This window comes from Mytilus edulis, chromosome 9 (assembly GCF_963676685.1).
Source record: "Mytilus edulis chromosome 9, xbMytEdul2.2, whole genome shotgun sequence".
Classification (NCBI taxonomy): Eukaryota; Metazoa; Mollusca; class Bivalvia; order Mytilida; family Mytilidae; genus Mytilus; species Mytilus edulis.
Window position 1 is genome coordinate 13,105,822 of NC_092352.1, and position 19,562 is coordinate 13,125,383.

At 32.3% G+C, this 19,562-nt stretch overlaps 1 protein-coding gene across 1 annotated transcript; it reads left to right on the top strand.

Moving 5' to 3' along the window:
- The first annotated feature begins 14,696 nt into the window (after positions 1–14,696).
- LOC139489820 (lysophosphatidic acid receptor 3-like) lies at positions 14,697–15,686 on the top strand. The gene has a single exon (XM_071276665.1). It carries the CDS (start codon positions 14,697–14,699, stop codon positions 15,684–15,686), a length of 990 nt encoding a protein of 329 aa, XP_071132766.1.
- The last annotated feature ends 3,876 nt before the right edge of the window (positions 15,687–19,562 follow it).

The window sequence follows — 19,562 nt, forward strand, 5'->3', positions numbered from 1 at the left end:
CTCCCTTTCAAATTTTATAAATTTTAGATTTTACGTTTCCGAGTTATGGAATGTTATTAAACAATATAGAGTATCTAAAGAGCCTGTGTCACTCACCTTGGTCTATTTGCTGCAGTGCATTTTAAACAAAGGACACTCTTCAACATTAAAGACAAGAATAGAATTCATGACACAATGTGATGGGTTTGTAGATTTTTACTTTACTGAATATTCTTACTGTTCACAGTTATCTCTATCTATAATGAACTTGGTCAAGTAGTTTCAGAAGAAAAGATTTTTGTAAAAGTTAATGAACGACGACAAAAAACGACGAACATCAAGTGATGAGAAAATCTCTCTTGACCCTTTTGGGTCAGTTGAGCTAAATGTATATTTCAATATGATAATAAACTCGCCTTTTCATTATAACTATTTGAATTTAATAACGAGAATTGATATCAAGCGATATCCCATTCTTAAACCTAGTTGGCAACACTCTCCCGCAAATCGTTTGTTCTGGTATTTTGCACACGCAATGTACATCGTCGTAACCTAACGAATAGCCAGTGGAATACCGTAATATCGTCTTATGATGATGTATAAGCAGATCCAATTAACGCAAATTTTCGTATCACTTTTTCATATCACACTCCTTGTAGTGTGATATAAGAAATTTCTATTCATGCAAGAAAATAGATAAGACACAACCATGCATAAGAGAAAGGAACTTTGAAAACGTGGCAGGTGTATCATGCGTCCATGGTGCAGCTGTTTATTATTAAAAAACTTCAGTACTGGGCAGCAAACAAGACATTTAAAAATGCTATGTGGTTAAACACATTCTACTAAAGGAGGCCTGCAATCTATGAATAAAAAATGAAGGAAAAAAACCAAACACAGACACACTTAATCCACCACGTCTCTATTCTAATTGACAAAAACATTTGAATTATATTTTAAACATAATTAATAATGAAATGAATAGCTCATTATTTAGGAATACACAATATTTGTATGTAAGTCTCAATCCAATTTATCTGTGCTTACTTGTATTGTTGACATCACGAGTATATACTGCATATGTAAGTTATAAGATATGACAAACAACAATATATATATATATACAAATGGACGAATGTTCATAACATGTAAGTGTTAGAACTCCATTATCAAACTGAAGAATGCATTGGTTTATGCCTGGAAAAAGTACTTAATTTGAACGTAAATACATTGACACAAATCATTTTAAGCTCTATAGGAAATTTGTATAATCACTCGGAAAAAATGGACACACTCGAAAAAGCCCGGACCGCTTTCGAAAAAAAACCGAACATAAAGAAATGAATTTAGTCTCAAAATGACGTTTTCAATGCAATAACAAAAATATTTGTAAAGTGTCTTTCTAAGGATATATAGATTCCATGTATGCGTTTCCTTCAACATTATCAGTGTTATGTGTACAAAAATGACTTTACACTGTATTTTTGAATGAAAGCATTTTAAAGACTTATTTTTACCTATTTTAACGAAAAATAATGTCGGATTAGTAATATCATTCTATATCAAATACAATCATAGATAATATAACTATGTATATTAAATTCAAGCGTCTATATCCCGTCTTGTTAGAAAGAAAATATGTTTGTTTACATTTCTGTTCATATTCACTCGAAAAAAAAAGTGGACACACTCGAAAAAGCCAATCACTCGAAAAACCACGATCCTAGCCAGACACTTTACCTACCGTGATCACATAGCGTCACAATACGGGAAGCAATGTTAACACTGTACTGTATAATCACGGACATGCAGACAAAGTCATAATCACACCAGCATTATTACAATATGAAAAAAAATACTGAATCTACTGCGTGTTAACCAGGTATGAGAAGGGATTGTTTCAAGAACTTTTTAAAAGCCTTATATGTTATGTAATTAATTAATTTCTCTAGAATACATGTATTGGCACCAACCAACTAATTTAACCCCGCCTTATTCAGTATTTGCCTGTCTCAAGGCAAGTGCCTGTAATTCAGTGGTTGTGTGTTGCTGTATATCACATTTGTTTTTCGTCTATTATTTTGTATATAGATCGGGCTGCTAGTTTTCTTGTTTGAATTGTTTAACATTTGTCATTTCAGGGCTTTTTTAAATGACTCTAGAGTATGGGTTTAGTCATTTATGAATGCTGTACGATGACATATAGTTCCTTTCTTGTGTAATCGTACACCTGCCGGGTTGTTTCATATTTCCTTTCTTGCTTAGTCGTACTTCTGTAGTCGTGCTTCCCATGTATTTAAATAAACACAAACACGTTGATAGGTCTTAGGTTCTTTATTTCATCAGAATTGATGTTAATATTCTAACAAAAAATGACCCTGAAATAATAACAATATAATTCTTATACAATTCAATCAGTAGTAATTATCAATTACTATAAAATCAATATATCTATATGCATAGAAGAAAACTGTAGATTTCCTTTGCCCTTAAAATAATAGTTTTACAAGCTACACAAAACGATATTAGAAGAGGGGATGTAGAACTTCAGACCACATCTTTAAGCTTAAAACTATTATAGATAAATATTTAAATAAGTCAAAAAAACTTTATACTTGTTTTATAGACCTTAAAAAGGCATTTGACTCTGTGATCCACCCTGCCCTTTTATTAAAGCTTGCAAAAGCTGGTATTGGTGGGAAATATCTATCTATTCTACAATCAAGGTATACAAATATTGGATTAAGGGTAAAACTTAACAATGAAAGTATAACCGAAGCCTTTCCTTCAAATATTGGTGTTTTTCAGGGAGACAACCTTAGTCCTAACCTGTTCAATGTATTTATCAATGATATCACCAAGATATTTGATTGCTCCTGTTCACCAGTTTCTATGGGAACTAAATCTATTAACTGTTTGCTATATGCCGATGATTTATTGTTGATGTCAGAAACTAAAGAGGGTCTTCAAAATAGCATGAATAAAGTGTTTGAATATTGTAATGAGTGGGGACTTGGCATCAACTATCGGAAATCAAAAGTACTTATATTCAATAAGGGAAGTAGAATTCCTAAAGTTAATTTCTACATTGGTGAAACAGAAATAGAAATTGTAAAACAATACAAGTATCTTGGTGTTATATTTACTGCAAATGGTAGTTTTAATAATGCGCTAAAGGACCTATACACCCGAGGCCAAAAAGCTTTTTTCAAAATAACTAATGTATTTAAAAATATGTCTTGTGATGCAGAAAATTTTTTGTATGTATTTGACCATACTGTCAAACCTGTACTTGTATATGCATCCGAGATAGTGGGGATGTTTAAACCCTCTTTAGATGATAACTTATTTGAAAAAGTTTATAAATATCTCCCATTGGAGAAACTTAATTTGACTTTATGTAGATATATTTTATCAGTTAATAAAAAGACAAGCAAACTGGCCTTGTATGGTGAATTAGGTCGATATCCAATTTATATTGATATTGTGTCGTCTATGTTAAAATATTGGACTAGACTTGAAAATGATAACACAGGTGATAAACTTTTATCTCATGCACTTGCAGAGAATCTACTCATGATTGAAAATAATCAAAATTGCTGGTTAAGCTCAATAAAAAATATTCTCAAGAAATTTAATATGTTCAACTCTAATGAGTCAGAATTAACTCAATTACATGTTTCTATGAAAAATGGTGATATCCAAAGGATAATAAAATCTACTAAAAGTAAGTTTGAATCTAGATGGTTTCAACAACTTCAAACCAGTGAGAAACTGAGAACATATAGAACTTTCAAAAACATTTTCAAATTTGAAAATTATCTTGTTAATATTTGTAACGAAAATGATAAATATAACATGAGTAGATATAGAACCAGCAATCATAGACTGCAAATTGAATTGGGTAGATATACAATACCAAAAACACCTGTTAATGACAGAACATGTAAGAACTGTTCCTCTTGTGAAGTAGAAGATGAAAAACACATTTTATTAGATTGCCAAAAATATTTTACTATTAGGCAAACCTATATAGACATTTGCTATAATAAGAATAGTTCAAAACTGAACACAGATAACAAATTTATTTGGCTTATGAGTAATGAACATGCCAATGTATGTAGAAATATATCTAGATTTCTAAGTTTGAGTATATTTTACAAAACTGATAGCAAAGCAACAGAAAAATTATCATCTTAGTGTTCTGTCATATATATATATATATATTTATTTGTTGTATGGATATGGTAACTTAATAGAGTATTTACATAAGAACAGGGTTGTCTCCCTTGATATTTATCATACCATATAATATAATATTTCCTTTTTTATGTGTGTATTAGATCTCTTTGTCAGCTATAACTCTTTCTCAATATTTATGTACATATGCATTTATATTGTTCATTTTATGCTCTTTGTGAGTTTTCTTGAATAAATAATTTGAATTTAATGTTACTAGAAATTAAAGTATAAATCATACTTTTACCAGTTTTATGTAGAATTTATATAGTTTATTAAATCTTACAAATAAAACTATATTATCAAGTTTATCTTTATTACTCTATGAGTTATGAATAGTTTACACATAACTTTACTATTTAATCAATCGCACACACCTTTCATAATACGGTCACCTATTCATACAATTATACACTTGTATATCACTCACTCTTGAACATCAAAACTTGAATATTATTGTAATGAATATATTAGTAATAAACTGACTTTATAAAAGAATATGAAAGTCCTAGACTATTTCAATATCAAATTAAAGATATAACAACTTCCAATAGAGCTGAAGAAAATGGCTACCACTTCATATAAATATTTTAGCCAAGTGACCAGAACAAAGAATAGTTATACAAAAGATTCCCGCCTAAATCATACTGACCAATAGAAAAGATATAAACAACAAGAAATGTTCTACCTGAGTAAACTAGCATATTGCAAATTATAATAACTGTAAATAGAATATATCCAGTATATATTTTGATAACATAAAATCTTAAATAACGTTAAACATAAAAATATAGCTCTACCACACTTCTGCCTTATCTTTCTTATTTTTTTTTATCGGAACCAATTTTTTCTCATGTTTTTCTTGTTTGAATTGTTTTACATTTGTCATATCGGGGCCTTTTATAACTGACTATGTGGTATGTGTTAAGACCGTCCTGGGACCTATAGTTCCCTTCATGTTTGGTCGTTCACCTGCCTAGTTGTTACACATCTCCCTTCTTATTTTGTTGTACTCCTGCCTTGTTATTTCTTATATTCTTTTCTTATTTCGGACTCCGCTCTTGTATTCTCATACATCTGCCTGCTTATTTCTACTCTCTATTTTGGTTTATCCATACGGCTCTCAAGTTTTTTCTTATCTTAAACTACGTATTCTTTTATTTTCGTACACCTGCATGGTTGTTTCACATTCTTGTTGATCCGTACAACTGATTAATTGTTTCTTATCACCCTTTATGTTTGTCCATACACATTCCAAATTGTTTATTTTGTCCCTTTGTGTTTGTTCGTATATCTGCCAAATGGTTCCATGTCTGTACAATTGCTTTAGGTTTTGATTCTTTTGTTCCCTCCTTGTTTGTCCATAGTGTTTTCAGTTTTATTTTATCTGCATTCCTTGTTTGTCAGTTCATCTACCATCTTTCTGTCTGTCCGTAAACTTGGCTATTTGTTTCTTATCACCCTTCTTATTGGTCCCTTTTGTTCCTTCCTTGTTTGTCCATAGTGTTTTCAGTTTTATTTTATCTGCATTCCTTGTTTGTCAGTTCATCTACCATCTTTCTGTTTGTCCGTAAACTTGGCTATTTGTTTCTTATCACCCTTCTTATTGGTCCCTTTTGTTCCTTCCTTGTTTGTCCATAGTGTTTTCAGTTTTATTTTATCTGCATTCCTTGTTTGTCAGTTCATCTACCATCTTTCTGTTTGTCCGTAAACTTGGCCTTTTATTTCTGATCACCCTTCTTATTGGTCACACCATTACATAGTGATAATTATATTCCTTATTGTTTGTCTGAGAACCTGTCTTGGTGTTTTTTTTATTTTCTTTATATTGATAGTCTGAAAACTTGCCTTCCTGTTTCTTATCTACATAAGTGATTGTCCGTGAAACTGCCTTTTTGTTACTTATATACCTTCGTGATTATCTCTTCACCAGCCTTGTTATTACTAGTGCATATATCTGTAATCTCTATATACATTTCTTGTTATTTCTAATCTGCCTTATGGTTTGTCTGAACACATGCCTTGTTTTTTTTATAGTTTGTCTGTTCACCTGCATTGTTTCTTATTTCTCTTATTGTTGGTATATATGTACACCTGCATTATATTTTCTTATCTTCCTACTGGTCTGTCTGTACACCTGAATTGTTGTCTCTAATCTTCCTTATGATTTGTCTATACACCTGCATTGTTTCTTATCTCCCTTATGGTTTGTCTGTATACTTGAGTTGTTGAGACTCTAATCACCCTTATGATTTGTCTGTACACATGCATTGTTTCTTATCTCCCTTATGATTTGTCTGTACACATGCATTGTTTCTTATCTCCCTTATGATTTGTCTGTTCATCTGCCATGTTTCCTATCTCCTTTATGATTTGTCTGTACATCTGCATTGTTTATGGTTTGTGTGTGCATTAGCAGTGTTTATTGTCTCCTCCATGGTTTGTCTGTACACCTGCATTTTTTATTATATTTCTTATGGTTTGTCTGTACACCTGCATTGTTTATTATCTTTCTTATGGTTTGTCTGTACACCTGCATTGTTTATTATCTCCTTAATGGTTTGTCTGTACATCTGCATTGCTTCTTATCTTTCTTATGGTTTGTCTGTAAATCTGCATTGTTTCTTATCTTTCTTATGGTTTGTCTGTACACCTGCATTGTTTATTATCTTTCTTATGGTTTGTGTGTGCACCTGTATTGTTTATTATCTCCTTCGTGGGTTGTCTGTACACCTGCATTGTTTATTATCTTTCTTATGGTTTGTCTGTACATCTGCATTGTTTCTTATCTACCTTATGGTTTGTCTGTACATCTGCCTTGTTTCTTATCTACCTTATGGTTTGTCTGTACACCTGCCTTGTTTATTATCTCCTTCATGGTTTGTCTGTACACCTGCCTTGTTTATTATCTCCTTCATGGTTTGTCTGTACACCTGCATTGTTTATTATCTTTCTTACGATTTGTCTGTACATCTGCATTGTTTATTATCTTCTTTATGGTTGGTTTGTACACCAGCATTGTTTATTATCTTCTTTATGATTGGTCTGTACACCTGCATTGTTTATTATCTTTCTTATGGTTTGTCTGTACATCTGCATTGTTTCTTATCTACCTTATGGTTTGTCTGAACACTTGCCTTGTTTATTATCTCCTTCATGGTTTGTCTGTACACCTGCATTGTTTATTATCTTTCTCATGGTTTGTCTGTACATCAGCATTGTTTATTATCTTCTTTATGGTTGGTTTGTACACCTGCATTGTTTATTATCTTTCTTAGGGTTTGTCTGTACATCAGCATTGTTGATTATCTTCTTTATGGTTGGTTTGTACACCAGCATTGTTTATTATCTTCTTTATGATTGGTCTGTACACCTGCATTGTTTATTATCTTTCTTATGGTTTGTCTGTGCATCTGCATTGTTTCTTATCTACCTTATGGTTTGTCTGTACATCAGCATTGTTTATTATCTTCTTTATGATTGGTCTATACACCTGCATTGTTTATTATCTTTCTCATGGTTTGTCTGTACATCTGCATTGTTTCTTATCTTCCTTATGATTTGTCTGTACACCTGCCTTGTTTCTTATCTTCCTTATGATATGTCTGTACACCAGCATTGTTTCTTATCTTCCTTATGGTTTGTCTGTACATCCGCATTGTTTCTTATCTTCCTTATGGTTTTTATATATACCTGCATTGTTAATTATCTCCCTTATGGTTGGTCTGTACATCTGCATTGTTTATTATCCTTCTCATGATTTGTCTTTACACCAGCATTGTTTCTTATCTTCCTAATGGTTTGTCTGTACATCTGCATTGTTTCTTATCTTCTTTATGGTTTGTCTGTACATCTGCATTGTTTATTATCTCCCTTATGGTTTGTCTGTACATCCGCATTGTTTATTATCTTTCTCATGGTTGGTCTGTACATCTGCATTGTTTCTTATCTTCCTTATGGTTTGTCTGTACATCTGCATTGTTTATTATCTTCCTTATGGTTTGTCTATACATGTGCATTGTTTCTTATCTTCCTTATAGTTTGTCTGTACATCTGCATTGTTTATTATCTTTCTCATGGTTTGTCTGTACACCTGCATTGTTTCTTATCTTCTTTGTGGTTTGTCTGTTCATCTGCATTGTTTATTATCTTCCTTATGGTTTGTCTATACATGTGCATTGTTTCTTATCTTTCTTATGGTTTGTCTGTACATCTGCATTGTTTCTTATCTTCTTTATGGTTTGTCTGTACATCTGCATTGTTTATTATCTCCCTTATGGTTTGTCTGTACATCCGCATTGTTTATTATCTTTCTCATGGTTTGTCTGTACACCTGCATTGTTTCTTATCTTCTTTGTGGTTTGTCTGTACATATGCATTGTTTAATATCTTCCTTATGGTTTGTCTATACATGTGCATTGTTTCTTATCTTCCTTATGGTTTGTCTGTACATCTGCATTGTTTATTATCTTTCTCATGGTTTGTCTGTACACCTGCATTGTTTCTTATCTTCTTTGTGGTTTGTCTGTTCATCTGCATTGTTTATTATCTTCCTTATGGTTTGTCTATACATGTGCATTGTTTCTTATCTTCCTTATGGTTTGTCTGTACACCTGCATTGTTTATTATCTTCTTTGTGTTTTGTCTGTACATCTGCATTGTTTATTATCTTCCTTATGGTTTGTCTATACATGTGCATTGTTTCTTATCTTCCTTATGGTTTGTCTGTACATCTGCATTGTTTATTATCTTTCTCATGGTTTGTCTGTACACCTGCATTGTTTCTTATCTTCTTTGTGGTTTGTCTGTTCATCTGCATTGTTTATTATCTTCCTTATGGTTTGTCTATACATGTGCATTGTTTCTTATCTTCTTTGTGGTTTGTCTGTACATCTGCATTGTTTATTATCTTCCTTATTGTTTGTCTATACATGTGCATTGTTTCTTATCTACCTTATGGTTTGTCTGTACACCTGTTTGTTTATTATCTCCTTATGGTTTGTCTGTACACCTGCATTGTTTATTATCTCCCTTATGGTTGGTCTGTACATCTGCATTGTTTGTTATCTTTCTTATGGTTTGTCTGTACATCTGCATTGTTTATTATCTTCCTTATGGTTTGTCTATACATGTGCATTGTTTATTGTCTCATTCATGGTTTGTCTGTACATCTGCATTGTTTATTATCTTTCTCATGGTTTGTCTGTACACCTGCATTGTTTCTTATCTTCTTTGTGGCTTGTCTGTTCATCTGCATTGTTTATTATCTTCCTTATGGTTTGTCTATACATGTGCATTGTTTCTTATCTTCCTTATGGTTTGTCTGTACACCTGCATTGTTTATTATCTCCCTAATGGTTGGTCTGTACATCTGCATTGTTTATTATCTTTCTTATGGTTTGTCTGTACATCTGCATTGTTTATTATCTTTCTCATGGTTTGTCTGTACACCTGCATTGTTTCTTATCTTCTTTGTGCTTTGTCTGTACATCTGCATTGTTTATTATCTTTCTCATGGTTTGTCTGTACACCTGCATTGTTTATTATCTCCCTTATGGTTGGTCTGTACATTTGCATTGTTTCTTATCTTCCTTATGGTTTGTCTGTACATCTGCAGTTTCTTATCTCCTTTATGGTTTGTCTGTACACCTGCCTTGTTTATTATCTTCCTTATGGTTTGTCTGTACATCTGCCTTGTTTATTATCTTCCTTATGGTTTGTCTGTTCATCTGCCTTGTTTATCATCTCCCGTATGGTTTGTCTGTACACCTGCCTTTTTTATTATCTCCCTTCTGGTTTGTCTGTACATCTGCCTTGTTTATTATCTCCCTTATGGTTTGTCTGTACATCAGCATTGTTTATAATCTTCCTTATGATTTGTCTGTATACCTGCATTGTTTATTATCTTTCTAATGATTTGTCTGTACATCCGCATTGTTTATTATCGGTCTTATGGTTTGTCTGTACATCTGCCTTGTTTATTATCTTCCTTATGGTTTGTCTGTATACCTGCATTGTTTATTATCTTACTTATGATTTGTCTGTACACCTGCATTGTTTATTATCTTTCTAATGATTTGTCTGTACACCTGCATTGTTTGTTATCTTTCTAATGATTTGTCTGTACATTTGCATTGTTTATTATCTTTCTTATGGTTTGTCTGTACATCTGCATTATTTCTTGTCTTCCTTATTTTTTTGTTTGTACACCTGTCTTGTGTGTGTGGTTTTTTTTTTTTGCTCGCTCATTACTTGTCTAAACACACGTGAGTGGTACGTGTGTTCGATTCTGGAGTTTGATTTTAAAAAATATTGTATTATAACTTTTGTCTGTTCACGATGTTTTTTATATTGTGTACGGAAGCTTAAAATTTACAAAAGAAAATATTATTCAAAATTGCTGCGCAAAACATTTAGTTTGACCATAGTTTCAATATGAAACACTAACAACTGGTTCTAAAAAATATTTATAATTGAACTATTGACTTTACGTGCTATGATTAATATTACATGACCATAAAGTCTTTATCCTTATATTGTATAATTCTGACGGTATACCGTAAGCATTTATTGTTAAGATTGACGTTAATCTTTTTCATAATTGATTCTAATTATTCTCACGATTATAATGTCTTTACTCTCAAATTTATAGTTATGACGGGATATTTAAAAAATGTATTGTCACACCTCGGCACCAAATATCTTATATTTGATCATTCACCATTTTATAACAACAATTTAGAGTAACTTTAATTAGTGACATGGGTACAATATTATATTAAATGTCAATATTAAAAATGTAGGAGACCCAGTATAAATACAGTTTTGATATAGAAGCAAATGATAATGTGAACTTTATTTTACATAAACTGCTCAGATCGTTTTTGGTGAAATTTAAAGCACAGCCTAATTTCAAGTCGTGTGCTGTATCTACCATGGATAACACCACTATGAATAACACCACCTATTCAGGATTTGACAGGAAATATTTCTTCTCGTTATTTGCATATGAAGGAATCGTGATGATTCCTACCATTTTTGGGAACATACTTTTGATTTATTGCATAAAACGGTTCAAATCACTTCACAGACGTTCCTACATTTTGATTGCCAATCTATCTCTTTCGGATTTACTGTTCGGATTGTTATTTTTACCATACGACATGATTAGCTTTTTTCTGCCAGAGATTCGAGAAAACAAAACAACATGTTTAATACGTATGTTGCTTTTATACGGGATAGGAGGGGCCTCAATTTTTAATTTGCTTGTTATGTCATTGGAACGTTATGTTGCTCTTACATATCCAATTTGGCATTTGACGATGTCTAAGAAATGGTTGATGTCTTCAGTAGTAGCGTCATGGGTGGTAGCCATGCTTTTGTCAGCTTTACCACTTTTCGGCTGGAATTCATGGGACGAAAAAGTTCAGTGTGTATCCAGATGGTATGATCCTATTCCAATAAATTTCCTAACTTTTATGTCTTCAATAAACGCTTTATCGCTCATCGTTTCTAGTATTCTTTTTTTGAAAGTTGTCGTAACAACATACGCAGCACTAAACCAACGATTCGGTAAGGATGATAAATTGGGAACTCAGCCACATTCCTCAATTACTTCAAAAACATCCATCGAGAAAACTAAATTATACGTGCTTATACTAGGACTATTTGTAGTATTCTGGGGGCCTTACTGTATTGTTGTCGTTCTTAAACCTGTTTTGCCATCACATCGTAAACATTTGGACGAAGCTGAAAAGTACAGTAGTTTATTGGCTTTATCCAATTCTGCATTTAACTGGATCATCTACGGACTAAAAAATACACATATAAGAAATGCATTCAAAGTTGCGCTTTGTGGATGTAAAAATGGAAATGATACTGAATCGAGAGGTTCTGAGACCAACCAATATACCCACGAAGAATCAATGTCTAGAAGCAACACCACCATTGAAATAAACTGTGTCGATGTTTCACCATATTTGAAGTGAATTATGTAAAAACAATCTCTAATGTATTTATTTAACTTTGTGTAATGAAGAAAGCCCGTGAATAACACATTATGATAACTAGTTTTCAACTTTAGAAATTTACAAAAACATGCATTGTATTCCATATCAGTACAGGGGTTGTCGTTGGTTCATACCGTCATATTTGTTTTTCGTATATTGTATTGTTATAAATTTGGCTGTTAGTTTTATCGTTTGAAATCTTTCACAATTTATATGTACTGGCTATACGGTATAGTTTTTTTTCTCATTGCCGAAGGCCGTACATTGGTCTTTAAGTGCTTATTATCACTTATTTGTTACTATGGTAGATAGTTGTCCCTTTAGCAGTCATATTACAACACCTCATTTTTATATGTAAAGTTGTAACTTAAAGAATGCTTTCTAATTCTTTTCCTTTTTTAGAATTTCTAGGGATATTAAACATCAGTAGCACACATATAACGGTAACAAAAAGAGGTAGCATTATACAATAACTGTCTTTTGATGAGTTGAATTAGTGATTTTACATTGCTGCTTCTCTCAGTGATATTTTACACCGTCATTATACACGTAAAAGCACACGACATTTCAGCGGTGAATATACTTTTTGAGCAGGTGAATATGCCTTATTTTTTATTTCAAAATCGATTCATTTAGAAAACAAAGTATTATCAATATATAATACATCAATATATAATACAAAATTCTATTTAATGATGATTTTCAAGGAATTATACATGATAACCAACATGTTAAAAACAATTCTATGGACACGGTATAATTTTGATCAGTTTAATAACTATTTCCATAAAAAGACATGTCATATGTTTGTGGTTTAGGTGCTGTTAAAAAAATACTTGAAATATTGTATTTCTTCTCTATTGACAGTTACCTGACCTAGGTCATCTCCCTCTCACCCAGTTAAAGTTTCAGTCTTAATATTTATGTCAGTAAGTTCATGATCTGATTTTGAAATCTAAATAATATTTTTCAAAAGTTCGCGCATTATATCACAGATACATTAAAAATGTTATTTGAGATAATGAATCAACTTTATTGTGCGTCAGTAAAAGGCATAACCAATATGCTTACATTGTAAATATTCAATAAATTCAGACTTTGGAACTTACTTGTCTCAATGGCCATCATATTTACGTATCTTTATCTTTATGTTGTAATGTTTCTAATTAAAAAAAAATAAAAAATTATATTTTATTATTTATTTATTTTTTGAAACTTCATTTTTGTAAAAAATGTTTTTCTTCATTGTTTTTTTTTGTGTGCAAAATTTCATTTATCCCGAAATGAACAAGGATGGGTGTTATTAACACAGGACTAATTAACCAATCAGATTGCATTATGTTTGCTGCATAAGAAAAATGTTGTATACCGGAGAATATATGTACTTAACTTTCAGTTTCATTTAACGTATGTTTATGTTTATAAGCAAATACCCAAGATTTGTTGTCAAATTTGTCAAAATTTCAGTTTTGAGCCATTTTTAACTTTCAATATCAATGACAGTATGTATTCATATCGTTCATTTGTCTGTTCGCAATGAATACTTGTTTTTATGTTTAAGTTGTCATTACAACGTTTTGGCTGTCCAGGTTTTGCCGTTCTCCTTATTGTATTTGAGTTCTCGAAAAGCGTTTCATTCATGAGTATCAAATCAAGGTGATTTTAGACACACGTGTAATTGTAAAGACAAAATGTGCTATGACACATTGTTTCCTAAGATAATATTTCAAGATTTTTTATGATGATACCTTATCATCATCTCTGAAAAAAATGTCCATTGAAAGACATGCTTCATCCTGGTATACTATAGATACAAATTATATAATGTATCATTTCATTGTTACACACATGCTTTTCAAGAACAATATTCCAAGGATTTCATGGCAAACTTAGATTAAGAAATAGAGATTAAGAAATATAACCATGAACAGAACTTCACAGTGAAATAATAAGGGACACTATTTCGCAGTGAAATATTAAAATATACATGTATAGATGCGAATGCATAAGTTCGATGTCTATCCGTCGCAGCTTATTTGTTTTGAATATGTGTCCGGAAGATTATATTTCATTGGGACATATTTCATGTTGGATAATTAGTACTGAAATGTGTATCATATATTTATTTGAACCCCAGCTGTTTGAATCAAACGACCCTTTCTGCTTTTCCAGCTGTTTAAATTATATTGTTCACAACTTGTTCACAAACAATATTATAATTTATAGAATAAATTCAATTAGAAACAAAAGTAAATTAACTTTGAGTGAGGACAAACGATTTTGTTTTGCTCGAGGCATTAAATGTAAATATTACTTTATAATATAGAACAAGAATGCTATTGTGCTTTATCAAGATTAAACAGAATAACAGGCAGCATGTATACATTCAATATTTTGCCTGTGGGTGGGGACTTCACATATGTCCGTCATCATTCGATCCGACTAATTACCAGTTTGTTTACTGTCATCATGAATAATACTGACCAAGCTACATCAGCACAAACATTTGACCTGGCATTATTCATAATTGAAAGCATTATATTGCTACCAACTATATTAGGGAATATTCTACTTATATATTGTGTCAGCAGATACAAAAAACTGCACACTCGAAGTTACATTCTAATTGCAAACTTGGCAGCGTCAGATCTGTTGTTTGGGTTAATATTTCTTCCGTATGATATGTCGGCTTTCGGATTTCCTGAAATTCGCAAAAATAAGCTGACATGCTTATTACGTAATGTGCTATTGTTAACTTTTGTCGGTGCATCAGTTTTCAACTTGCTTGTCATATCATTTGAACGATATTTGGCCATTGCATATCCGTTATGGCATCTAAAGTTATCACGGAGGTGGCTTATTGTAGCGATGGTGTCTTCGTGGTCTCTGTCGACGTTTATTTCTGTGTTGCCACTTTTTGGGTGGAGTTCATGGAATTCATCAAGACGATGCATACATTCTTGGTTCACTATTCTTACTGGAGAGTATAAAACAATATTGTTTTTTACTTATACAACATCTATTTTCATATCGTTCGTTCTCTTTGTTAAAGTTGTGACTAAAGCGCTGAGATTTCTTAACGAAAGCAGTACTACCACAGGGGACATTAACATACGGCGTTTATCAGCTAGAAGATTACGGAGGTCGGTTGAGAAGACTAAACTGTTATTATTAGTACTAGGTTTATTTGTTTTATGTTGGGGACCTTATTGTATGATTGATGTTTTAGACAGTTATATATTCAAAGGAAATCATCAAATTGATTCGGTAAAGCGTTATTCTGGTTTACTGGCGTTATGTAATTCGGGCATTAATTGGATCGTATACGGACTGAAAAACGATAACATCAGACATGCGTTTAAATTGACGTTATGCAAATGGAAAAAGAACTCCACTGGACTACCCATAAACGAGTCATCGATTCAGCAGTTAAGTCAAGTCAGCAGTTTAAGTTTATAGGCCACGATTGAGGTCTTGATTTTATGATTACTAAAACCATTGTATATAAGATAACGCATATTGTTTTGTGGAGAATAAATTTGTAGTACTGGATGATGAATTAACATAACAGACATGAAGAACTGTTTACCTACTAACAACAACGAAATATAATAATTAAATTAAATAAAAACTAGTCTATTATTTTTAAAAACAAACTTTTGTTTATTTCTAAGAAAATCATTATTTAAAAAAATAATATGACAAACATGATATTTATAGTTGTTTTTTTTATGACTTTCACCTATTTAAAGATAAAAGTACGATATTTGATGTGATTAACTACCAGGGTCATTTTAATCTGAGTTGAAGTTGCATCATTCTTAGCAAAAGCTAAATGAAATATTTTGAAATCACTCAATTATAAATAGGAAATTCAGGTATAATAATTTAATTAAAAAAAACAATAATGTAAAATATATATCTATTGCAATACAATGAAGTCTTCCTTTGATATCAGGTTAGTTTTCTTTTATATTTTCATTGTTCGACCGATGAATATATTCTAGCTTGCCTTAAGTTATGAGAACAACATACATTATAATTTTATCTCAATAAAAAATCTATGCTTAGTGGACAATAATTAGTGTCCATTAACAGTTGTCGACATAAATGTAATTAGGCTTTAAAAAGCTGTATGAATTTTATATGAAATATGATTAAATTACTAGTATCAAAAATAAATTAGTCCTAAACCACAAAATACATCAAGTATAAATTTACTAGTATCAAAAATAAATTAGTCCTAAACCATGAAATACTGTTACAGGACGGGGGTGTCCCATAAGTAAAAGTTATTATTATGAGGTTAACCCTGGTTAATATATTCTTGGTAAATTCTAATATAGATCTGTCAACTCTGGTGTCGAGCTACAAACTAAGTAATACTGGTAGCGTAGCTGGCAAAATGGTTAATACTATGGTAGCGTAGCAGGCAAAACAGTTAAGGCACTGGTCTAAATATAGTAGCACAGAAACTCATTAACAATGACTTACTAATTACATGTACAACAGATAACAAGATTAATAAAGCTTCACAATTTATTATATACAAAACATTCAATACTATTCCAAGTATAAATCACATGAAAACCCAACAGAACACTTAATAAAATATACAGAGACCCCCCTTTTCGGTACGTTAATCGTTTGTCAACATCGTAGTAAACGTAGTAAAACATCTAGGTCAATTAAAAACCAATTGTTCAAAGAACAATTGAAGGTCTTTCCACCAATAAGGATCTATTTTGATATGAAAATATTAAAATTCAGTTGAAAATGTCAGTTCCTATGGCTAAATGATATATAAATATGAATTTCAAGCAAAGGTCAAAATCTAGAACGTCCAATTAACCTATGACTTTGACCTCAATTTCAAGGTCATAAACCAAGGATCCCAAATTAAAACACCCTAGGTCTGTATTATGTATGGTTCATGAGTAATATCACTTTACGCATAATTCTAAATATAACAGGGGCAAAAATCCCATTTATTCTCTTCGCACCCTTCCAATCAAAATTTATAAGTTACGACATGTCGCAACTAACAATTTAGTAAAAATAATTTGTTGAAATATTATAAGGTTAATGAAAAAGAGTGAAAATAAGCCAAAATCAAAATTTAGAATTTGACCTTGACCTTTGACCTTGACCTAATTTTCATTTTTTTGGACGAAGGATCTTAAATCAAAAGACCCTAAGCCTTTACTTTATAATGATAATGAGTTATATTACCATACAACTAATATAAGATATAAAAGGGGGAAAAGTCACATCAAATGTTTACGTACCCTTTTAACTAAAATTTACGTGTTACGCCATGTCGTAACACACATTTTGTGAAAATATTTTGTCGATATCTTATAGGATTTCTGAAAAGAAGAGATAACAAGTCAAAATCATATTTTTGAACATGACCTTGACCTTTAACCTTGACCTCATTTTAATTTTTTTGGACCAATGACCTCAAATCGAAAGACTCTAGGCCTCTATCACTAATGGTTTTCCAGTAACAAATTTATTTCATTTATTTCATTACAAAAGGGGAAATAACTCTCATATGGAGTCTTCGTAAAGCTTCGGTGAAAATAAAACGTAACATCCTGAGGATATAACGAGCAATTTGGAAAACCAAATTTGTCGCTTTCTTTTACGGTTGCGGAGGAGATCTGATAACAAGAAAAACAGTGTTTGGGGAGACAACTCTTACAAAGAAAAGTGTTCGGTTAAACAGGGTCAGTTTCAAAAGCGTATAGACTGAATAATATCATATACAAAAAAACTAAGCGACATCTTTTGAAACATTTTTACACCGCAAGAAAAAAATTAGGCGGAAGAAAAAAAAAATAATCAGAACGAATTCAATAGGTCTTTCCACAAGAAAGGTGGAAAGACCTAATTATGGTTTGGTCCATTTATTCAACGGGGATGCATACAATAGCAAGGTACATGCATTGCATCGACTGCGGCACTTTTGGTTTGCCTTGGTAAGTTCCTTGGTATCAGGAGTGACTGCCCTGGTAGCGGGACGCAGTCTCCCTGAAGACTGTTGTGCACTTGCTTTTATATCTCTCTCCCACCAACGTCTCGTGCCCCTATGGAGATGGTGGGCAAATTACGTTATGCTGATTGGATGCTGATCTCAGGTCATTAGGTCACTGACGTCAATAAACATAGTGATGCAAATGGCGGCGATCGGAATGTTGACATTCTGTCGAGTCGGGAAATGGACAAACGGGACTTATCTAAGCTTACTCTTAGCATGTGTGGGCCCCGGTTACAATATATATGCCTAACGCTAATAAAATAACAAGGTAATAAAGCGGGAACGTGTGAAATAAGGGTAAACAAAAGGTGGGAACATCGTTCAGTCAGGGGACCCCCATGGTCAAACAATGAAGACGAACTCTATACTATTACTCCAAGAGACCTTACTAATAATATTTACATACAATAACAATAAAAGTATATACAATGTTCATCAAATGTCTTTGTATACGCGTTGGCTAACAGTAAACGACGAACGCGAGAATAGAGTGTTTACTGAGTAGCCTGAAATAGTCGTACGTACAAACCTACAGCTTATACCCTAAACCGTAACACTACCCCCAACCCAGGATAAGAGTTCGTCCTCGAACTTAAAAATAGGACACCTACCTAATAAATACCTACTTATCAACCTACTAAAAAAAATAAACCGGATCTTCTCTGTGTGGTTGCTGGTAAATTAGTCACAGTAATCATCATTAGTTCTATAGTATCGATCTCTGGTACTGAGATCAAACATTTGTACCATAATTCTGGTATCAATAATATGGTCTTAAACATGGTATAATGTATCTCTGAAATTGAGATACTCTGTATACAAGTATATTTCTGGTTTCAATGTAAAGTGCTTGCTCTACTTGGTGTAAACTTCATGGTATAGTTGGTTCAAATAAATAAGTGGCTAAATAAATGGTACTTTAAATTGTGCATGTCACCCGTCACAAAGACACGTCAGTGAATCACAACAATACCATATAAAAATATTCCACAGGACTTCCATCCGTCACACAGACACGTCGATGAGTCACCGTGAACACTGGTAAACTAAAATTGGTAACATAAATACTGCTTGGTATTCCACAGACATTCCACCCGTCACTTAGACACGTCGGTGAGTCACCGGGACAATACCAAATAAAAATATTCCACAGACCTTCCATCCGTCACACAGACACGTCGATGAGTCACCGTGAACACTGGTAAACTAATATAGGTAAAACAAATACTGTATGATATTCCACAGACATTCCACCCGTCACATAGACACGTCGGTGAGTCACCGGGACAATA